The sequence below is a fragment of the Ochotona princeps genome, chromosome 15 (assembly GCF_030435755.1).
Source record: "Ochotona princeps isolate mOchPri1 chromosome 15, mOchPri1.hap1, whole genome shotgun sequence".
NCBI classification, from domain to species: Eukaryota; Metazoa; Chordata; class Mammalia; order Lagomorpha; family Ochotonidae; genus Ochotona; species Ochotona princeps.
Genome location: NC_080846.1, coordinates 20,282,068 through 20,307,205, shown reverse-complemented (window position 1 = coordinate 20,307,205; position 25,138 = coordinate 20,282,068). Strand labels below are relative to the sequence as shown.

Genomic DNA, 25,138 nt, shown 5'->3' with positions numbered 1-25,138 from the left:
AAAGGATATAAAACTATCCAATGCCAACATTCTAGCAGGAGAAAGAGGTCAACCACTCAAAATTGTGTTCTTAGACTCATTTCCATTAAATACAGTGATTTCAAGAACAATGACAATATACATAAGTTCAATAGTAAAAATCTACTTGAATTCTGAAACATTTTAGATTCTTCTACATGGGTTTAATAACTTCCATACCAGATGACTTTGTTCCAAAACAATTCCTTTCACATATGTAGAAACAGAAAACTTACCCATTTAATCTGTAAGGTACTTTGAGTAGCTATATAATATGGACCAAAGTAGGGGGAAAGAGTACTGAACCCCCCGTACAAAATACGTGCTTAAGTAAATACTCCTCTTATTCTCAATGTTCTCTGAACAGTAAAACAGAACCTTAAATTTTAATATAGATTGGGTATTCTTAGTATAAACAGAGTTTGTACAAATGAAAAATACAATTAAAAAATTTTGTGGCTGCTTTCCAATTTTGTGATATATCTAGCAGTTATGCCGCTGTTAAATTATTATAAGATTCAACTGCATGATACTGACAAATGCCCAAATCTGTGTTGAGGAGAATCAAATCTTGTAACTCGTCACTAAGAAAATGGGGTCCAAATATAAAGCAGTACGACTGATGATAGAACACATATCTCTTAAGCCAGAGTTATTTTATCATTGTGCCTACAGTTGGTCCTAAAGCTGGGCTGCATTTTACCAGTATCATGTTAAAAACAAAGCAATAAGCAAACTGAAGGAAACGACTCTGTTTCACTGGCTCTAACTTTAATGGCAAAACAGAAATGAAAAATTACACTAATGAACAAGTAAAAGTACTTGTTAATTAAAGACTTCTATATTTAAACATTTCAATGACCCCTAAACATACTAACAGTAAAATCAGTTAAGAACTCTTGAAGATTTAAGAACTAAAAATCGAAATACACACTTATTATATGATAGACTTATGTCAATCATTAACTTAGATTTCACCACTGAATGACTGGGTGGATTTGTCAGGATATAAGCTACCCAAAAGTTTTTGATCCACTAGGAATGTTAACAACACCTGCTGTACACAAAAGTCAGTTATTTGATGAGAAGAATCTACTTCTCAGTATCTATTTCTCAAAGTGGCTTTGTGCTTCTCCACTTGTGCCTGAATATGTCATTTATATAGGAAAGTTTAACACTATATGTTACACTGAACAAAATGTATGTATGTTGGACGAATGAAAATTCATATGGTACGAGCACCTGGAGCAGCAGGAAAGCAACTGCCTAAATGGAGATCTGAACCGCCCATTTCACAACAGTAATTTATCCAGAATTTCTACAGGTACAAATAATGCCTGAAGAGGTTATCCCTAATGAGCAAAAAGGACTATTGTGAAGGGCCAACAATTAATAAGATAAATGTACATAATTAAAATTTATGTAAAGGAAATATTTTATAAAATATTTTCCCCCTAAATCTTCAATCTTGAAGACAGAAAAAATTTTACAGGGAATAGTTCTAAAGAAATCAGATGAGTCCGGCGTGGTAGCCTAGTGGCTAAAGTCCTCGCCCTGGACGTGCCGAGATCCCATATGGGCACCGGTTTTAATCCCAGCAGCTCCACTTCCCATCCAGCTCCCTAACTGTGGCCTGGGAAAGCAGCTGAGGATGGCCCAAAGCCTTGGAACCCTGCACCTGTGTGGGAGACCCGGAAGAGGTTCCAGGTTCCCAGCTTCGGATCGGCGCAGTACTTGGGGACTGAATCATCAGATGGAAGATCTTCCTCTCTGTCTCTCCTGCTCTATGTATATCTGGCCTTTTCAATAAAAATAAATAAATCTTAAAAAAAAAAATAAATCAGATGTTCCAACAAATGGATATTCAGCTACATAGTTCAATGCATGCAATTTATATGTAGTACAAATCCTGAAGAATTATTTCAATAAGAAATGTGTAACTCTACTATTTCATAAAGTAACTGGAATCTTATATGAGATAGACCATGAATCTTATATAATTTTCACTATTGGTAGGATGGAACTGCCTGGCACACTTTTATTTATATACACAGGCATAAATCCTATTGCTCCTATATTACTTTTAAGATGTTCTTCCACTATGTTCTGATCAATAAAACTGATATTTCTGGGGTTCTCTGAAAAAATACAAATGACACATGCAAGAATCTCAATTTTGTACTCTATGTACGACTTGCAAAAAAATGATGGAGTCAAATTTCCACACATAACCAAATCTCAAGTGTGTAATCAATTTCTTTTAGGAAATGAATATTTAATAGCCATCCCATAACTTGTAATGAATCTGGAATTTCCCCAGTACCTGGAAAATAGTCAAAGTAATCCCCTTCAAAAAGAGTAAGTTGTCTTTTGTAATGCTGAATATGAACCACTCCCTTTCTGTTGAGGTGCTCCAGAATCCCAATTCTCAAGTGCTCATGTATGCTCACTAGTTTAGTAAACCGGTAACTAGAACAGGAAAGAAAACAAACTTAAATTTTTTGATTACCTAAAGCTTTTGAGTTGTGTAACTCATTCTGTAAACTGATGAGAATGTAATGACACTCAAAACTCTTAAAATAGTTACATCTTCAAACTGCCCATTACTAAATACAAAACCCAATCTAAAAATCATAGATTCTTATTTTAAAGCCTAAAGTAGTCCGGTTAATGTCAATGCAGAGTACTCTAGGGTGGGTAAAGAATTTTCATATATGCCACATGAATTGTTTTCCAGTTTGTAATGACAACAGCACAAACATTCGGAAACTATAACTCCAAAGCATTCTAATTGTATAATTGGTCTCAAATTCTGTAATCAGACAGTAAATTACAAAGGATAAGTCTGATGTAATCTTTTATCACCAATTATTACAAATGTGTCTCAGTATTAAGCAGGTATTAAAAATGAGATACTTTCTTCATATTTTTGTTACAGCTTTTTTTCCCCCTAAGATTCATTAGATTTCAGAGATCAACTCTAAAGAGTTCCAATTGTCCAAGTGAATACTAGTACAGCTGTATTTGGCTTCAAATTTCCATTCTTTCCACAAGATATTTAAAAAGAAAAAAGTTATGCAAGTAAAATATGAATGGATACAACCTTACTGTTTTTTTTTTCAACTTTCATTTTGCCTTGGATCCCTGCCTCCCCACCTCCCATCAAGTAGTCAGGGAAGAATCTGTACACTCCACGTAAAATGCTGATATTTTACATAAAGTACATGTGGTTTTAAGACAGAATTTTTGAATTGATCGAAGATATTTCTAACAGTTTTATTATATATCATAAACTGATCTCTATGCTTAAGACATGAATGAAATTAAACTGCACTTAAAATTTCTATTGTTTTCCTGTCCCTCAAATTTTATGGTATTTCTTCTTCAAAAAAGAATTATTACATAGATTCTTACAACTACAGGAACCAACGGAAACTAATACATGGGGTACTAATATCAATCCTTCACCCCACGTGGCATCTATAGGACTGAGAAAGCGTAAGTCTCAATTTGTCAAAAAGACCACTCCCCTGTCACTTGTGTTAAGAAATGCTGTAACTAAAGAAGTCATGGCTATGTTAATGCCACTCATTTTCATACTGAAAGCGGAGAGAAACTAGACAAAATATCTATTTATGTAAAAATAAATTTGAAAGTCTCTTTGATAATGATTTTACATCACCACTGAAGCCATAAACTTCAAGTAAGGTATGTTTAAATGAGGTTTTAGAACAAGTAGAATATAATATTTGTCTGACTTTAAAAATCAAAAATATTTTTAGGAACAGGCTATTCATGAAGGATTATATGTCTAGATATTTAGTTTATGGGAAGCATACTAACACCAAACGGTTCTAATAACATTAAGAAACATTATTCAGTGATATGTTAAAGAACTATAGTCTATGCATTTTAATTTTGATGTTAAGCATATCTTAAACTGCATGAATAATTTAAAACTGCATTACTGGGCCCAGCAGGGTAGGTTAATGGTTAAAGTCCTTGCCTTGCACATGCGGGATCCTATATGGGCACTGGTTCATGTTCCAGCTGCTCCACTTCCCATCCAGCTCCCTGCTTGTGGCCTGGGAAAGCAGTCAAGCACGGCCCAAGTCCTTGGGACCCTGCACCTGCGTGGGAGACCTGGAAGAGGCTCTTGCCACCTGGCTTTGGTTTATTTTGAGTGAACCAGCGGATGGTAGATCTTTCTATCTGCCTCTCCTAAAATAAATACATCTTACAAAAACAACACACATCATAATGAAATAAACGTTAGCAGTAACTGCAGGTAGACAAAGAATCCAGGAAAAATTAATGGCTCTTCATCATTTTTTTTTTGCATGCTAAGTCCTTTCCATATTATTTGCAGTAAAGAAATTCTGATTATTTAGAATTGTGTACTTTATTAACTTTTTGGCTTTCTTGGAAAGGTATATTACGGGATGGGATAGCAGAAAAAAATCTTAAAGTTTAACTATTATCTTTATATTAGTTTCCTATATCATTTCATTATACTAGGCCCATAAATGACAATAAGTTGAAATTATGCTAGCTTAACTATCAGTGTTCCCAATTATTTTTATATAAAAAAAATTTGTGAAGCACTAAAGTACTAATAAAGACTAGTAGTGATTAACATGGCAAGTCCAATCTAACAGATAGAGTGGCTGGTTATGTTTGAAGGACGTAAGATACATTAGAAACAATTCAGTTGCAGTAAGTAAATACATATGAGATCTAATGCTTTTAAACAAAATTAGCTTTTTTTGTATTTTAGATAGTTCTAGAAATAGTCATTTGTTAAAAAATAAGTTCCAAACAGTTTTGACAAAAGGATTTTTCTAATTCAGGGCTTCTCAAACCATTTGTGTAGAAGAAACAGTGTAAAAAAAAGTTTTAAATCATGATCATAACTCTTTTGTACAATTAACAATAAAGCACTAGAAAAGTGAAATTAAGCCTATTTTAATTAGGATTAATAGATACAAAATTACTCAAGTTGCCCTAGACATTTGTGAACACTATTTCTCTACTTGTACTTGTTTCACTGTTTACCAGTACTGTTTTGTCAGTAAACATGGTTTGAGAAACACTTTTCTAAAGTATTTACTATTATTTGGCATTTTACTTAATATTAGGAATATAAAAGAAAATAAAAAACAGCCTCTCCTTTCATGAATCTAATGGAGTAATTAGTTATTGCCCAAAAGAACGGATAGAGATGAGGAGGTGTGGGTAAGGCAACTAGGGAGGAGATTACAAAGTTAAAGAATTTTTTAAAAGATCTCCTTTTTTTAAAATTATTATTATTGCAAAGTCAGATATACAGAGAGGAGAGAAAGAGAGGAAGTTCTTTTGTCTGATGATTCACTTCCCAAGGGGCCACAATGGCCAGATGTGAGCCAATCCAAAGCCAGGAGACTGGAGCCTCTTCCAGGTCTCCCACACAGGTGCAGGGTCCCAAGGCTTTGGGCCATCCTCCACTGCTTTTCCATGCCACAAGCAGGGAGCTGGATGGGAAATGGGGCTGCTGGGATTAGAACCAGCGCCCATATGGGATCCTGGCATGTGCAAGGTGAGGACTTTAGCCACTTTGCTACTGTGCAGGGCCTAACTTAAAAAATTTTAAGAATTAAACATAAATTTGGGTACGGAGGTAAGCAGGTAGTTTCCAGTTTCAATTTTATCTTGTAATAGGAAACAAGTTTGAAGTCTAATATCTTGATAGTTTAATAACCATATTTACTTTTAAACATTAATCTGGAATTAGTGTATTAAGTGGATTAAAATGCTGAGAATGAAAAGATGATTTAGAGATTTATTTCAGTTGTGCACAGAGAATGCTTAAGTAATGAAAAAACATATTTGTGGCAAAGAAAGGGCAAACATAAGTGATATTTGAGAGGTGGGAGGAACACAATTTGGTAGAAGCTTTAGGTATTTGACTTAGGTTACCATGTGGGTGGTTGTACCTCTGAAGAAGAATAAGAAATAAAAGAATCAGAATCAGTCTTATAAGATATACTGAGCTTGAGTTATTTGTAGGCCATCTTGGTAGGAATGACAGTTGCTTATTGGAGGACAACTAAGGAGGGAGAAGTATGGTTGAAAAAGATCCGCAATTTGTCATAATATAGGTATCAACTTATCAATGATAAAAGGGCTACAAGCAACTTAGCAAAAATAAGGACAAGCATGACATTATCAAAAGCAATTTCTGTGAGGTGGTATGATGGGCACAGTAATAATGGTGATCAGTAGTTAATACATACTTTTACTATGGGCCAAACAATACTTTAATATTTTATATTAATTTTATACATGAAGAAACTCCATTTCTTACTCAAAGTCACACAAGTTATAAACAAATCCAAGTTACAAATGAATCCAAAATAGGATTCATATTTAAGCAGTGCTGATTGCAATAAGAGGGCTCATCAAATGCAAGATGAGAAAGTAGGAAGTACAGATCATCCTTTTAAGATTATGGGTCCCTTCACTTCCCCCTGTAATTCAAATAAAGACTTGCTTTGTAAATCTGCTGAAAAGAGGCGACAGGAGAGGTTAAAGGCCTGGAGCAAACTGTAAGAAAGGTAACAGAGGTCCCTGAAGGTGGTGGCATAATCATAACAGATACATTTTGGTATGGTACTAAGTTTAAGAGGAATCAGAGTATACTTTATTACTAAGATTTTTATTACAAACAGTAACATTTTGTCAAAACTATATTAAGGACTGAAATTCCTCTTGGCAACATACAAATATTTAGAAAAGCCCTAGGAATTATTCACAATGTTTTAATTACATATCAAATCTAAAATACAATTAAGGCAGTATTATCTGGTATATATAAAGTTTGGTAAATCCCTGAGGCATTATGAACCAGCATTATATTTGCTCACAATATTTTTGATACTTCTGTTTTTAGAGCTGGAACACTAGTGAATAAAACCATAATAGCATATATGAAATTGTGATAAATGCTTTCTGATTGTATAAACAGCATGTTTTCTGCTGGAACAAAATAAAATTTTGCTACAGGGATCTGTGGTGAGAGTAACAATGCTGTAGTCTGTGCTTCTGCCAATTCTTTTATGATCAGCACAGGTCACTGTGGATAGTAATGAAGTTTACCAGACAAAATCAAAACCCAACTCTGTCAAGACTCACGTATTTCTTGATAGCTCTCTTTGTTTTGCTTCCATGACATTTTGCTCATCATGCTGACTGGCTTCTTATGGATCTTACTGATTTGTACATGCCTCTTTAAGTTCTAGAGGACAGGCACTCACTTTTTCACCTTTGTATCACCAATGTCCACAATAATGCCTGGCACACAGTAGAGACTCAATCCATTTTTTGTTGGGTCAGATAAATAAATTGGCTACTAACAAAAATAAAAAGGAAAATAATTCAATTGTTCTTAACTCTTTTGTTCTTTCTTTTGTCCAACACTAGATGAACTGTTATATATTTTATGTCTTGGAACACCATCGGGGAAAAAAATCTCAAGTGTACCATTTTAAATTCATATGATTTTCACATGAGATCAACACTAGTCATTTATTTTGAGGCTAATGGAGGTTACACATAATCAAGACACACTTGATTTCATAATATCTTTCTGTTTTCCTACTACAAGAGAAGTTGATTTTTTCTACTGATACATTTATTGTAGGCCTTAATCAAGAAAAATGATGGCAATTCTAAAAGAAGTGATTATTTTGAGCAATCTTAAATCAAGTGAATAAGTATATATACAACTTCTTTGAAAAATTGTTTTGAATGATCTCCAAACACTACTGTCTTAGGGGATAGCAGTATATTTGGCATCAAAGTAAGAACATCTTCTATGGCTATACAACAATGTGAATAGACTTAATGTCAGAATTGTATACTTGAAAGTAGCCAAAATATAGTATTTTGTTATGTATACGTCTTTACAATAAAATATTAATAGCATTCCTGTACTGATTAGTTTTTTTTAAGAAACATTTATCTCAAATTCTGCATAAAAACCTAGGAAGTTGCTTAAACTTTCCTTGCCTAACTTTTGTCATTAGTGGAGATACTTATGCCCAAATTCATAGATCTCAGTGAAGAGGATATTAAGAGTGAAAATGATTTGAGGGGCTAGTGCAGTGGCATAACAAGCTAATCCTCTAACTGCAGCACCAGTGCTCCAAATGGGTATGTATGACTTTCAGGTCCCGGCTGAACCACTTCCAATCTGGCTCTGTGCTTATGGCCTGGGAAAGCAGCAGCAGATGGTTCAAATCCGTGGGCTCCTGCATTCACATGGGAGACCCAGAAGTTTCTGGCTCCCAGCTTTGAACTGATCCATACAGGCCATTTGTGAAGTGAACCAGCAGATGGAAGACCTCTGTCTCATCTTTTTCAGTAAAGCTGCCTTTCAAATAAAATTAATAAAACTTCCAAAACAAAACAAAACAAAACAAAACAAAACAATCTGAAGACCAACTTGCATCCTGTAAAGAAGGCCACAGGAGTCAGTCGTGGGGCAGCCATGTTTCAAACAGGTTGATATGAGATCTTGCTGTCTATTATTAATTGAACAATCTGGTATCAGTAACAAGATCACTGATATTCTCCCTGCCTGGAAGAACATAGCTGATAAGTAACTGCTAAGAAGCACTGACAATATTTAGTAACTGGCACCCACATACACAGTACTAAGAATAATGCATGAAAACATCTATTATTGCCAAGTCGATGATACAAATGAAGTTAATCCTGTTTAACAAACATTATCATAAACTAATCTACTTACAAACTAAAGCAGAAAGACTGACCATTTCAATATTAGTGAAAACAAAAGAAAAAAATAGATGAGGGATTTTCAGTAATCATGGCCTTAACTCACTGATATCTAAATGAAAATTTAATAGAAACAGGCACAAGACAAGAAAACAAGGTCCTGAGAAGGATTTAATGTCACTTTCCTTCTTTTAAGACTCTCTCATCCAACCTCCTCCTAATCTAATGAGAATTCAGTAATATCAAACCATAGTTTACACTATAAGCCCAAAATAGTTTAGTGGCCACTTAACAAAGGAAGAAAATGTATCTTAACATGTTATGACATCAAGAAAACAAGCTATTTCATTTTAAATAGCAGAATATAAACTTGTAAAGTTTTTTTCCCTCTTTTTCTGGGAGGATGGCGTTGGGAAGCAAATCTGTATTCTCAAGATAGACTACGGACTGCCATTTCTTATATTTTCCATTCAAAAAAATAAAAATCTTTAAATTATTAAAACCAACATAAGATACTCTGTCAAATTATAACTGCAGGTTTAAGAGGTCATCTCTGTAATGCAATACTTCGCTTGTATCTATTGGAGACCAGCTCCACAAAACCCACAAATAAAATCTATTGATGTCCAAATCTCTCATGTAAAATAACACAGCATGTGCATATCAACATCTAATGAAATGTAAACGACATGTAAATTAGTCACTACATCACACTGTTTAGATAATGATGAAAAGGGAAAATGTGCACATGTTCAGAACCTTTCTTTCTGAAATACTTTGCACAACTGGTTGAATCTGGTGATGTGGATATGAGGTGTAGAGGAACACAACTATATTATTAGATTTGCACTGATCTTTTACAGCTAGGATAATGTAAAACCATTTTGATTTTGGAGTCAGAGGTTAATTATCTACAGTGCCTTAAAGCAGTCCACTTCTATATGATGACTCATGTAATTTTTACCATTATAGAATGAGGGACAGACAAAACCTCTTCCAGTCTACATTAATTCAAAAATAAGTGTTAATCCTAAAGAACACACAAATTAGATTGTCTTCCCACACGAGATTAAGAAAGGCAAACTATTTATGACAAGAAATTGCTTGCCAATATATACAAAGGATACCATTTCTACCCCAGTTCTGATTACAAAATTCTTACAAACTGTATTATATTCACTTTTTCCTAAAAAAATCTGCCTGAGAATGTAGGTCCTGCTTTTTCAATCTTCTCTCTTTTTTCAGAAAGGCAACACTGGTCTCTCTAACTTAAACAATGGGAAAAGTAAAACACTGATATCCATGTTAAGTGATTCTAACCTAAGACAGGTGGTCCTTCTCGTCTGAGTAGTCATCTGATAGAAGATTCAACATTTTTTGAGACAATTTGCAATTTTTGTCCCATAATGTGGAAGGAACTCAAATAACTGGGATCTACAATTTGGATTAGGCCAAGAATTTGGCCTAGAAAGATGCAGTTCAAATTTTTAGCTAGTCATATTATCTCATTTCTTTCGAACAAGTCATTTTAAGAATTTGTTTTATGCGTTGGGGTAAAGTTTTTTTTGACTGAAGTTATACTCATTTAAATTCATTGTTGTTTAAGTTAAATAAAATAGGAAAGTTCCTCAAGGAAAATGCAGCATAGCACTACATTTAAGTCAAAGCTATGCAGCAATGTTAAATAGAAACAGAGTTCTGATGGCTGAAGTTTAAGACAATACCTAATTTAGGATGTAACTGGATGTATGACAATGTACAAAACATTGTTTAGGATATCAGACAGCGGAGACATCCTGTTCTTGTGTCAGAACGTGCAGTAATATCCTCATCAATCCTTACTGTGCATTTACTCTCTCTCTTTGGGAGTTGCTTCCTGAGTTTTCCTGATTCAGTATTACCATATGAATACAGAACAGATCTTTGGACTTAAAGATAAGAATTCAAAATTTACCAAAAGGACAAAAATGTTAAAATTCATGTATCAAGAATGTTCTATTAGTTTGGGGGCTTCTATGCCCAGAGTTTGATCTGCAACGGAGAAATGAAATAACCAGCTCTAATTTTTTATATGGTGATGATATAAAAAAAATTTCTTTAGAATCAAAGATATGAATAGTTAAAAGGTTATGCAGGAAGAGGCAATTACAGAAAGAAAGCTTCATGAAGATAAAAAAAAAAAAAAAGGAAGGGGAAAGGGCAGTAATCTCGTACAGCTCCAAAATAAAAGATATTTCATGGAAGGTAATTTGTTACACTACGAATATAAAACTAGGCTCACAAAATTTTCCATTTTTAAAATCTTAATTTTCCATTATGGGGAAAAAAAAAGCAACAGAGATTAGTGATACCACTAGCTTCCATTTTTTTTTTCTTTTCTGGGAACCCAAATTTTGTTTTGAGGGTTATATTTCTGAATGAAGTGACATGCAATCTTTTAAAATGTAATCAATCACATCACCTTACAGAGTGAAATGTAATACTTAAAATCCGTGGTAGAATGGATGAGCCAGATGCGTATGTTTAAATCTACTACTACAATGTAAACATTCAAAACACATAAAATACTCACGTTTGGACATGAAAAATCCAACTACACTGCACCTGAATTAGTGATTTCTAGGTAACACAACTTTGTTAGGAGACCTACCTGAATAGCTGAATTCATGAAACATGTATTTCCCAAGTTACTTAGGCCACAGAGGCCTGGCTGTTCATTGTTCCTTCCAGGTTCTGAATAGTCATAGCTCTTATAAGCAGTATATGAAGGGAGACAGTAATTTGAATTTTTCACACTGGAAGACAAAAAAATTCATAATGCAGCCAATTATATCATAGTTTTAATGAAGAGTGCTTCATGACAGAGTTATCAACATTAAATTTCTTTTATAAAGCACTCAGTCTGGGTACCTTTAAAGATGTGAACCTCAACAACAACAAAATACCCTTGATTAAGGCACCTTTACCCAGTCAATAAAATCAGTGCATCATGTATCACACCAACCAATACAAATCTACCCTTGATTAACTGGAGCAATCTCACAGCTTGCTCCATTTTTTGTTGCTCCATCAAACTTAAAACATTTAGATTTTAAGCACCACCCACAGCAATAAATCATCTAATTTACGGTCCATTTGCATCCTTATACTGTAACAAAATGTTACAGTAATAGGAATGTACATTATAGCAACAGGAATGTAACTAAATGTAAAGAAAAGCTTGTTTTAGTAAAAGGTGAGAGGAGAGATTTCCAAGGCTACTGTGACATCACTGTTCTGATGCACGGAAGATTTTATTTATGGCTTGAAATAGATGAGCAAAATCTAGTATTCAATCAACCAACCTGGAATCAGGAATTCAAGTATTGTTCTGTAAGCAAGTACATCCCAGTATTGTCTGCCTTTTCTTTCTTCTAGCTTGTTAGAATAATAGTTTATTTAACCAGACAAATATAACCTCAGGATAATTTGTACTGTTAATCTTTTTAAATTGAAAAATATTTATTTTATCTATCTGAAAAGCAGAGTTACAGAGATGCAGAGGGTAAAAGCAGAGAGGGGTCTTCTGCCTGTTCTCTTAGTTCTCTTCTCAAATGGCTGCTGATGGCTGGGGCTGGGCCTAACTAAAGCCAAGAGCTAGGAGATCCTTCTGAGTCTCCCACGTGGGTACAGGACCCAAGTACTTGAGTCATTCTCCACTGCTTTGGCAGGCACATTAGCAAGGAGCTGGACCAGAAATGCAGCAGCTAAACTCAAACCAGCACCCACAGAGGATGTGTGCTGCAGGCGGCAGCTCTACCACTATGCCACAGCATCAGCCCCATAAATGTTACTCTTTAAAAAATCCCCGTCATCTTTTAAAATTTGAAAAACACGATAATTTGGAAAAGAGCAAAGACGCAAGTATATATTATATATGATACATGTAAAAATAATTTAGTGGAAATAATGGATTCTCCCTTTTGTTTCTTCTTAAGTCATTCAATCAACTAACCAATATATTCTCTGAAAGAAAAACGGAGAACTTCCATCTGCTGGTTTACTTCTCAAATGCTTGCACCAGCAGGGGCAGAAGCTAGGAGTTTAAGAGTTCAATCAACTCTCCCAAGTTGGTAGAAGGAACCTAAGTATTTGAGCTATCACCAAAACATCTCAGGGCATTCATTACCAGGAAGTACCTTTAGGAGTCAGAGCCAGGGATCAAAAACAGGTACAGTTAATATGTGATGCTGGATATCTTAATTAGTGTAATATTTACTAGGCCAAATACCTGCGCTTTCCATAGTAGGACCTCCTATATAATAGGATACTTTTGGATATAACTCAGTAGCATATTTCAATCATTATTTATTCATTAGAACAAATCTGATGAGAATCAAGATTATCTATTAAATTGGATGCACTGGTTTACAGTGCATCATTAGATACTAAAAGCAAACGATGATTTATGTAAATAAAAGTATTATAAGCAAACATAATGAGTCTGTAATTCCAACAATCTCAATGGGCTGCAATTTATTCCTGGTATTATTTCTAAGACTAGCATTGTGGCACAGTATGTAAAGCTATTGCCCACACTATCAGAAACCCCATTAGCTTCCAGCTCATGTCTCAGTTGTCCCATTTCCAATACAGGTCCCTGCTAGTGGCCTGGGAAAAGTCATGAAAGATAGTCCCAGTTCTTGTGCCTCTGCCGCCCATGTGCAAGATCGGGACGAAGCTTCTGGCTCTCGCCTGGCTCAGTGCTGATCACTGCCACCAGGCGGGGGGATGAACTGGCTGATGGAAGAGCTGTTTGTAACTCTCACAAGTGAATAAATAAATCTTAAAAAGTATCCAAATGTTTCAGTTTATAATTTCATATACCATATATTCACTTTATTAAATAATTTTACATGAATAGTGTTATACTGCCTGCTTTAACAAAGCCTTTACTAAACACACACACATAAACAACAAATAGGCAAATCACAAAAACTGTATCAACCTACAATTATACACAAACAAGGCTAGCTTCCTGATGTTTTCACAGTCACTCTTTCCACCACATACCAAAAAGATCAACTCCTAACAAGGCAATCCACACCAAGATTAAACAAACATAGCAGGGCTTAAATCCCTGGTAATTCAAATTTAGAAATGCTCATGTTGTCACTATTTATCTGTTTTGAGCTAAAGTAAAAAATTGTAAAGTATAATAATAATAGGATTCAAGTATCTCCTTCTCTTGTAGATGTGATCCCTGTGAGTTATATTTTATTTTGCATTCATAGTAAATAACAATATTTAAAGTACCTACTAGCAACCCGAAACACAACCAATCATGATTGGATTACTGAATTTGCTGTGTGATGAGAACAAAAAGCTTAACAACAAAACCCTGCTTATTCTTGTATTATTATTAGTTAATGATAAAAATTAAGATCATTTATGTTACTACAGAAATGTAAGGTCTGCATTTCCTAGTCATTCTACTCCTTCCAATTATTCCAGTTGCAAAACTGTATTATAATTTAACCATCCAGATACGGGGAAAGCATGCCCAAATACATGCTCATGCCCACACACACACACACACACACACACACAAACATGTACACACTACACGCAAACACATGCACACTACACACAAATAAAAAACCAAAAAGCACATTTATAAGCTCATTCTAAAAGTATTTATTCAGACATGTGACTCTTCCTGCATGTAACATAGAAGGATGCTGGAAGCTCTGCTCTTCTTTGCAGCAGCATGATGGAATTTGATGGGACTGGAATTCTTATTTACTGTGAAATGAACAAAAAACTTATTTGCAAAATAGATTTTGATTTCTGGTTTTAAAAACTGGAATCCTTAAAAGATATCTACATTTGGTCAATTATAATCTAAGTTAGGTGTATTCTAAAACAGGTATTATACTTTGCCAACCAGCAGTTTAAATATTTTAACAAAATAACCAGAAATGTAGGCCCTTAAGATGATCTGTCTCTATCACATCTCATGACTATTTTCTACTAACTTTTTCACACAGATTTTTCCTTGAAGGTTACGGTGTTTTGCAAAAATAAAGAAATATTAATGAAAATCCTAATCTTATATGAGGTAAATTCTATATTATAAATCTATGCTCTTTAATGAAGATATTATAAACACAATCATCTTTGTAATCTAAATCTTTTGTACAAAATGTTTAGATTGGTTTTTGAATCAGCATTGATATTTGACATTACAAATATCACAAATGTATTACTTAACTCTCAGAACTACAATTATGCTCACTTTGCAGTTAGTGAAATGATGGTTTCAACTAAACAGCTTATCAAGAGTTAGATGGCTAGCTCTGGTAGTCCTCCACATTCACAGTGCCTATGGATTGCTTAATCTCACACAGGGAATCACTTCCACTGCAAACAACAGATTCAAACGAATTAATAAAAAAAAGAAATGTGTTCTGATGTGGACTGCCAAAGTTGGACCATTTACACATTGAAAATATTTCTGAAAGTCGTATTAGTAAAACATAGGTAATAGAACCATTACCAGAATAAGAATCTGGCAGACATCAAAAATACACATAAATTATAATTGAATCATATACAGATACACAAGGATTAACACATAAATTATCCTAAAAAGCCAAAAACCCTACATTCCAGAAGTTAATTGGAAATTAATATCTTCAATAAAACTTGAATTATGCTTAAGTGAAATGTTCTTATGTCTCAGAATGAAAACTTGCGGTTTAGTAATGAATAAAAGTGTAGAATAGTTACTCAAGTCTTAAATCTGAAAATATATTTCACATAAACTCATATATTATAACTACTGTTTTAAATATATAATTTATACTTTTGGAACATTTTCACATATATGAACTTTCAAAAACACACTTAAAGTCATTACCTACTTCACACACTTAAAAAAACTATGCTCTTTCAGTCTGAAGTCTTAAGCTGCTACTTTTTTCAACAAGGTGAATAAAAATTGAAACAAATTTTATACAAAATGATTATTTGTATAAATATAGTGGTATTAACTCAAGTTTTTAAAGGTTAAAAGTAGCAAAATAGGCATTCCATGTATACATGCTTTATTTTTGTTCCTTACTAAGAATATAATTCATTCATAAAATTATCGTATGTGATCAAAAACTGAACTTTTCACTATTAAAAGTGCTTAACGTGTAAAGACTATTTTGAGTCTAAATTGGACTGATAAGATAAAAAAAACGTAAACTAGCCATAGAACAGGTAAACTTGTTCTAAAACTTAAGACTCCAATTCCTCAGAATCACCTCTGCAATCACAAGTCCCAAGACCAGATTGCACCATTACATTTCTACTATGAAGGGAGATAAGACAAAAACAGACACACCAGACCACATATACTAACACAAGATTACTTCAAAAAAGTTCATAGAAAAATGTCATAAGCTAAATTTATTTTTGTGTCAAAAAACTGTGAAATTCATGCACAGTCTTAATATGCATTTCCATGAACTTTTTGAAGACCTCTCATATGGTAAATTTGATCAAAATACAGTCTATATCCAATACAGTTTACATAAAAAGTTAAAAAAAAATCTCTCCAAAGCATGACTACAAATACATATTATACCTGTAAATGAATTCTTTTATAGTAAATGTGGGAGCCACCTGCAATTGGTAGAAAGACAAGCAATATTTTATCTCCTATTAAAAGATTGGTTTGATGAATTAAAGTAAATCATATAAAATGCAACCAAATTATACTTGAGGATTGTTTTAAACTCTTTTGTCACATGAATATGCATTTTAAAGAGAATATATAAAACTAATTCTAGATATTCACAGTGTCTTCAAGATTTCACTGTTATATTTACAGCGTAATTTTAATAGCTAGGCTGCACAAATCACTTTGTGAATTTTTTTAGAAACTGTGTCCAAGGTCAAAATTTTTCACACTGGCAAATTTTTATAAGAAAGAAGATATTGTTTATGCTTTTAATTATACATTTCTAATAAACTCTTACAAACATATCCTTTATTTTTAGGTCATTTGTTTATTTTCTAATTGTCTTCAAAATTTTTTTCACATTTCTCTAGACCTCGACATTTTAAAAATGGTTATAATTTGTAACTAGTACTTTTTCCCATTTATCTTCCTGACAGTTTTCTTGGATTCCCTAAAGTGATGCAATGTTCTCAAAACAATAATTTATGATGATCTGCTTATTCTTTATTAGTCTAGAATAAAATAGACAAACGTCTGTTTTTCAGTTCTCTGTGGTTCTGTTGCCCTGCAGGCATATTCTTGGTCCATGCTACACCGAATTCTCTAGTAAGCTGTGATAACCAGTGGGACAAATCACTTTTCATTATTTTTCGATTCCAAAATGATTTTAGCTATTGTATCCTATTTAATTCAAAAGTAAGAAATATTTTGTTAAATTTTATTCCCCAAAACATGCATTCTAAGGGGAAACTAATTATACCTATAATGTCCATAGTGTTATTTTGAAGATTATTTCAAAATTAGCTTACAGGAAAAATCAGATGTCATTTATGAGCTTGAAAAACTGTGGCATTATTTAACTAAACACTGTGAATATATTAACTACAAAGTATCCATACAACCCAGAAGAGAACAGTTTTTCCCATAATTTCATTAGACTCAACAAATAATGAGTGCTTTCTACTTCTTTTTTCTTGTGGCAACATAGCATACACATATCTGTAACTAATATAAATTCTAAAATTCTGAATTTTTATTTACTGTGCGGTACGAGAAATGCTTCTTCGAACACCCTTAAGAAAAAGATTGGTTTTTGCATGTACATAAAAATCTGTGTGTGTTCTGTATTTGAGAATTACTGACGCAACCTTTAAGAGTACTCTATTATAGGAGATAGCTCTAAAATGACATCTGAAGTTTACACTTGTCTTACAAAACTGAGTTCTAATTGTTGGATGTGTATTTCAGTATTAGAATGTGAAAGTGGTTTATTTCTTTCAATAAACTCTAAATATGTGCTAAGTCAAGAAGTAATTTAATGCTATGCTTTTTATTTCTTGTGTAATTATGCATAAAGAAGTGACCAATAATTTTAAAGTTAACCAATTTGAATGCAGTGAGATTTTATTTTTAATTTTAGATACAAGAGATTTTTTGCAACCACAAAAGGGCGATCAATTAAACAAAGAGGCTTTAAGATTCAGTGCTTACTTTCTGTTGTTGATGTTGTTATAATTATTTGATAGAGATGAAGGAGAGATCTTTGGTAAAGTTGAAAAATTGGATGCACCTGGGGACCTTTAAAAATATGAAAATGTTAAATTAGATATAAAAAATGAAGATTTTGAAATCAATTATGAAATAAAGAAAAGAACTAACAGATGACAATGTTGTAGTAAATGAAAGCTGGAAAACAGTTTTATGTACAAAATCACTTTTATATTTTCCAATTTTCAAACTCCAGTGCATTTTCCCTTTTAAAATATACTGCCAGTATAAGATCAAACTGAATATACAACTTTTTATTGTTCTTATAAGTCTATTAATTCAATATACTGATTTCTTGGTTCAGCTAATCATAACTAACATGGTGCAATGAATTTCCAAAAGGAATGGACCAAAAATATTTTATTAGTGGGTACCATGTCATTCTACCAGTACACATGACTGAAGCAGATATGAAAATGTTATCAAGTCTTAAAAATTAAGACAATGGGGATAGAACAGCTTAAAAATTCTAAACATAATCTTAAGAAATAATATTCGGCTCACATTGACCTTGGAAAAACCGGAAGAAAAATACTCCGTGTAAATCTACTATAATACTTCACTAACTCAGGATCTTCGAAAAAATTGCAATCACTATTAGCTTTTACTCATTCAATACTTTACAGATAATATTTATGGTTAAAACATCTAAATGAATGGAACACTTAAGTTTCCTAGCAGATTTTCCTTTGTAATTTTCACAGTCAAGTGTTTTGTTTTTCTTGAAACTTTATTTATTTTGTTGGAAGTCAGATATATACAGAGAAGGAGAGACAGAGAGGAAGCTCTTCCCTCCTATGACTCATTCCCCAAGTGGCTGTGACAGCCTGAGCTGGGTTGATCCGAAGCCAGGAGCCAGGAACTTCTTCCTGGTCTCCCACATGGGTGCAGGATCCCAAGGTTTTGGGCCATCCTAGACTGCTTTCCCAGGCCACAACAAGCAGGGAGGTGGATGGGAAGTGGGGCTGCCGGGATACAAACCAGTGCCCTTGTGGGATCCCAGTATGTGCAAGGTGAGGACTTCAGTCGCTAGGCTACTGCAATGGGCCTCACCAAGTTCTATCTTATGGGTTTGTAAAAACCTAGGTTTTAGCAGCTAGCCAGGGTAAACTGCACATTAACAGAGCCCAAAGTGATTAGTTTTCAAAAGTCATATTCTCTATTAAATGGCCAATGGGCAGGAAAGCATAATTTGCAAAATTTACTCTTAGGTAATTTGGATTCATCTCTATATTTATACATATGCAGACTGTCAGGTAATATTTAACTACAAAAAATTTAATTTTGAAATTTTGTACTTCTGGAAAACTTAAAAATTTTTTTGGATATTATTTTTTTAAATTTTGCTGGTAAAAGCTGTATATAGATGAATTACTTACGTAGAATTTCTATTTAGATGCCTTTCTGGAAGAAGTCCATTTATCAAGTTTTTATTTTACTTTATTAAGCTCAAAACACACATTATAATCCAAGTATTTCCAGGCTCTAGTTCAAAAATATTAATTTAAGTCAGAAATATTCTAACATTTTTTAATTCACATGAAAAATTTTAAGTCAGACAAAAAAATTGAATTGATTAAAGACTGATTTTTTTCAAAATGTGACTCATTACCACCTTTCTGGAACACATATATAAAATGAAATTTCCTGCAATTTACTTACAGTAAAAATTATGGAAATAAAGATTCATTACACCTAGTAAATTGGTCCAGGAATATGGTATATGTGAGTTTATACATATACATTCTAAGCAATATACACAATGATTTATATATTATGTGTATTCTTTTTTCTGTCCACTGTTTTAACCGTTCATTAGCCATATAGTAACAGAAGGAACAAGCAAAAATATCATGCAAGTTTTATGTTCTGTGAAAGAATTCAGATTTTATTCAATTGTGCTGATGCACCAACAAAATCAGATTTGCATTCTAGGAAGGTAATTTTTGAGAAAAGAACCTGAAGATTGACGATCAGTTAGTAAATGACAAAAGCAGGAATTAGTAAGGGCTGCAGTTAAAGTAGGCAGTGGCATATTGTATTGGAGATTTAGGAAGCAGTTTTCAAAGTATGACTCCCAGACTCTGGGACCTTTCAGACCCCTTTAACGGTGTCTGTGTGATCCAAAGTATTTTTATAATAATTCCATGGTACTGTTTAAATGTTATTTGATCTCTTTCACTGGATGGGTAGCTACATTAATAATGTAAAAATCATAAGGGATAAAGTGCTGATTCCTTAGCCTGAGTAATAAGCCATAGCAAGGTTTTGTAGTCACCATGTCACAGAGGAAAACAAAGTCCCACTTAGTAACATTCAAGCTGAAAAGATTAAAATGATCAACTTTATTAAGTCTCGGCTATTATACTTCATACCAAATTACAAATTAGCTATCTTGATTAAATAAGCCTTTCTTCCACCAAAGCTGCTAGCATTCATCAGCACTTTCAGATGTCTCTAGAACACCAGCTTTCATCAAAGACACAAAGTCATTCTTTATACAACACCACTTTATTTCTTTGAAAGACAGATAGAGTGAGCTTCCATCTGCTCACTCCCTAAACGCCCACAACAGCTGAAGCTGGCATGTGGCCAAAGTCAGGAGACCCAGGAAGTAAATCCAGGTATACATGTCACCAGAGACCCAATGACTTGAGCTACTTCCCAGATGCAGATTCGCAGGAAAACAGACTTAGGAGTGCAGCCAGGACTACACCCCACACACTGGTGATTCGACATGGGATTACAGGTACCTGAACTCTGGTCTAAATCACTAGACCAAAGATACACCCACTGGACAAAATCCATGCTCCTATGTTAGAGCAGCTGACTGTGGTTATTCAGAGTTGGCCACAGCAGGTAGACCACCAAAATGGACAATTTCATTGCAAGAAAAAAAAAAGACCCGAAAATATTTGCTGCCAATAACAAAATTTAAGCTTTCCAATAAAACTCAGATTTTTGGAAAATCTGGTTCCACCACAGTGAGGTTGACAGATTCACTATACTTGGATTTTCTTACAAGACTGATGCTTTAAAAATGTGATTAAAAACAAAAACAAAACCTTGGGCCTGGGAGTTTAAACTTCTAGCAGCCTCCTGGCTGCTGGTGGGTGTCAGGACGGGGCGTCTCATGCCTGGATCCCAGATGCCAGCCACCATGTGCACGTGGTGAGCTGTTCCTGGGCCTGCTCCCTTTGGGGTGAGTACACAGAGGGGGAAGTCTCTGTGACTGGACAGGTCCGGGGCCCACCCACTGCCCTCATTGGGCGGTGAATGGGATTGGGGAGGGGCGTGACCTTGGGCCTGGGAGTTTAAGTCTCAGGACGGGGCATCTCATGCCTGGATCCCAGACACTAGCCACCACGTGCATGTGGTAAGCTGTCCCCGGGCGGCCAGTGCACGCTCCGCCTGCTAGCTGCCTGGCTGGGGAGCTCTGGGGTTTTGGTTCTTTGAATCGCTGCTTAGGTAGCTCCAGGTTGAATCCACTGTGCTTCTGGGACGTGGATCAATCCTAAAGATTCCCAATGACAGTAACTCTTCCTTTGAAGAACTTGTAATCACTGAACAATGCTGACCCCCAAACACCAGTCCATGCAAAAGCTATGGCTCTGAGCTTGTCCAGCAGAATCATATCCTGACCTGACATGATGATGGATCAGGAGAAGGGTCCCATTATGCAGGGCCATTACATTAACTAGCACTCGAGAAACATATCCGGGGGTAGATTCTGTGGGGGATGTGTGGGCCAAACCCTGTGGAAATACCAGGCCCACTGGTTAGCTCAAGAGTTGAGGTAGTGACGGACTAAGCTAGGTGTGACCAAGGAGCCTACCATCAATCACAGGTAAAGGAACCGACAACAATCTGGACTGGTTAAGGCAGCAGCACCCAAATGTGCATCCTGAATAGGGTGTGGGGTGGGCCGGGCCGGAATGTTCACCAGCTCATACAAGGCCAAATGGAAGGCCAGACTTCGCCGGAACCTGGCCTAAAACCAATTGGCATGTATGAGAACTGGGTCTGGGAGTGGATTAGTGGAGGAACTTGGGAAACTCCCCTGGCGAGTCGTAGCGCCCGCTGGTGAACATGTGGTCCAGACCTGGGGGGTCGGACAAGCTGGGCATAGTAGCTCCAACAGCTGGCTGATGTGTCAATTGGTAATGGAACAGGGTGGAGCAGGCAGGACTGAGCAAACCTTAGCTCACAAGTGAAACTAGAGACCAGGATGGAACACAAGTTATGCCGAGCTAGGCTTTTGCACCTACTGGTCTGCGTAAGCCAGGAATGCTAAGCCACAGTGTCTAAGGCAGAGGTCGGGACAGGTGAGGGGCTGAGCCAAGCTGAATCAGAGCAACCACTGGCATGCACGTGATCTACGGCTGGGAGCAGGCCCATTTGGGGAGCTAAGGGGACAACCTTAGCTGGGTTGAGGTTCCCACCAAGGGGTGCTTGGGCTGGAATGGGGGCTGCGTCCCTTGGCACAAGTGTGGACTGGGATTGGATGCAACGAGCTGGGCCAGACTCCAACACCCTCTGGTGTCCTGGAGGACCAGTGTAGATGTGCAATGTACTAGGTAAGGTCTCAACCCCTACTGAGCCATGTGTGCGCCGTATGTGGGTATGGACGAGCCATGGCTGGGCTGAAACATCCAACAGCAAGGACCAGTTTGGGTTGAAGGCCAGTCAGAAAAGCCACTGTTTCTGCTAGGACAGGAGGTGAACTGAGTAGGGCTGGCTCATGGACCCCCTGGTATGTGCAAAATCTGGCATTGGGAGAGGTTCTGATGGAGGAGCCTGGGCAACTCCTCTGGCAGGACACAGACCCGGCAGGTAAGTGCAAAAAACATGAAAGGAAACAGCCCAGAATAGGCCATGGAAAGTTTCCCACTGGCATACATTTGGCATGGGTCGGGAGCAGACCAGGCTGAATCAATTCACGTCATCTACGGCAAATCCGAGCACCAGAACAGTGTGGGTCGAGCTAGGTTTGGTCGCAACAAAAACCAGTGCACAATACGGAATGCCAGGGTGAGGTTGCCTGTACTGCATGTGACGCAGCACCCAACCAGCATTTGTGAGAACCAGGAAGGGAGGGGGCGGAGCCAGCAGGGGGAATATGGGGTGGTTCCCTTGCTGGATAGCTACTCCCACTGGAGAGCGTGAGCTGGGATGGGGCAGACCAGACTAAGCAGGGCTACAACACCTGTAACCTCATGTGGACTAGATCAGGGAAAAGCCAGGCTGAGCTGATTATTCTTACTGGTGCAAACAAATTTAGAGTGGGTGAGGGTTGTTTGGGCTTAGCATCAGCTGGCAGAAGCTGGCACTGGGGTCTAATTCTGTCAAGTTAAACCACAGAACCAACCGAAGAGTGCAAAAACCGGGAGTGGGAGAGGCCTGGCAAGGAAATAAGGGCTCCTCCCTCTTGGGTTACCACTGCCACGGGAGGGCACGAAAACTAGGACAGGGGCTGGGGTAGCTAGATAGACACCCAACAGCATCTGTGTGGGCTGCATAGTGGAGTTGGTTAGATGGAACTAAACTTTAATACCCATTGACATGTACGAGAGCCGAACAGGGTGTGGGACAGACTGGACTACTGCTACACACACTGGCAAACCGGGGTAGGGGGCGGGCCTGGTGGGGGTTATTGTGGGTCGCTCCAACTAGGCTACAGCTCCAACTGGTTTATGCGGGGACCAAGTATGTGCTGGGCAGAACCAAGCCAGACTGCAACACCCATTGGTTCCAGTGGAAGTCGGGGCTGAAAACAGAACCAACCCAGCAATTGCAACCACCAGCTGATTGGGGCGATGGACTGTGCCGGGCCCTGTACTTGCTAGTACATACAAGAATCTGGTCTAGGAACACCTCAGACAAAGTTTTTTTGGAGATCTCCCAATTGAGCTTCTGGACTGAGAACCCTAACCAAGAAAAGACAGAAGACAGAACAGGTCAATCAACCATCTCAGCTATATGTTGGCAGCGAAATATGGGGCAAACGAAGATTCTATGATGGACTATGTCAATTAGTGGATTCTTCAAAGAACTCATCGTGCTTGGAGTGGCAAGATTGGCAGCGATTCAAACTGGTGAACCATCAAAACCACCTGAGCAAGAACCTCGGAGCATGCCCTACATCAGGGACCTGGGGGGGGCGGTGGGAAACTGGGTGGGGCTTCTCCTTTAAACAAGAAGGAAACAATATGGAAATAATAGTATTACCCACTTTCCTTTAGCCCTTGAACCTTTTTACCCTAAAAAAAAAAAAAAAAAAGACTCAAAAATATTTGCTGCCAATAACAAAATTCAAGCTTTCCAACAAAACTCAGATTTTTGTAAAATCTGATTCCACCACAGTGAGATTGACAGATTCACTATACTTGGATTTTCTTATAAGACTGATGCTTTAAAAATGTGATTAAAAACAAAAACCAAACCAAAAAACTAAACCCTGCAAATGAGATTTGCCAAATACTTAAAAGATCCATATAAAATGATTTTCAAAATAATCAAAAGTTATGCAGTTATACATAAAAAGATGTGCATCTGACACGATTTCAGCTTCTACATTGCAATGAACATTGCAGACTCATACGAGTACTAACCATTTTGGTGATTCTATCATCTGTTATATACACACACACACACACACACACATCTATATGTGAAAGTCAGGTATACAGAAGGAAGAGAGAGACAGAGAGGAAGATCTTCCATTCAGGAATCCCTGTGCGTTCAAGGGGAGGACTTTAGTTGCTAGGCTACTGCACCAGGCCCTCTATAATCTGATTTTGATGTGGTACACACGACTGAAAACACTTCTCCCGTTTCAAGTACTTACTTGTGAAAAGCTAAATTTTCTTTATGTACATTAACTCAAACAATGTAGCACAATAAATTAAATCCATAAGCCGTGAGAATTTAGCAGGCTTCCATTTAGCCATATATTAAAACAAACAAAAAAAAAAGTAAACCCATGCTACTCTTAGTGATTATTTTTGTTTTGGAAAAGTGATTTTCCATAAAAATGATAATGGCTTAGTTATTTATAAACGAAAAAATTTTAATTGCTCATCT

At 36.2% G+C, this 25,138-nt stretch overlaps 1 protein-coding gene and 1 non-coding gene across 9 annotated transcripts in view; both read right to left on the bottom strand.

Annotated features, from left to right (window-relative positions):
* The window catches only part of USP15 (ubiquitin specific peptidase 15), a 106,056-nt gene that overhangs the window by 20,102 nt on the left and 60,816 nt on the right, over positions 1–25,138 (bottom strand). Inside the window, exons 1-3 of one of the 8 annotated variants that reach the window (XM_058673519.1) lie at positions 19,435–19,453; positions 17,999–18,085; positions 11,447–11,591 (exon numbers count right to left, since the gene is read on the bottom strand). In XM_058673519.1, the coding sequence (XP_058529502.1) occupies positions 11,447–11,464 (18 nt within the window). In that variant the 5' untranslated portion in view covers positions 11,465–11,591; positions 17,999–18,085; positions 19,435–19,453. Of the gene's footprint in view, positions 1–2,457; positions 2,488–11,446; positions 11,592–14,448; positions 14,581–16,411; positions 16,450–17,998; positions 18,086–19,434; positions 19,541–25,138 lie in introns of those variants that run through there. The other 7 variants (XM_058673521.1, XR_009246741.1, XM_058673522.1 and 4 more) reach the window with 7 other exon arrangements.
* LOC118757623 (small nucleolar RNA SNORD74) lies at positions 20,466–20,545 on the bottom strand. The gene has a single exon (XR_004995293.1). It is a non-coding gene; the product is annotated as a small nucleolar RNA SNORD74 (small nucleolar RNA).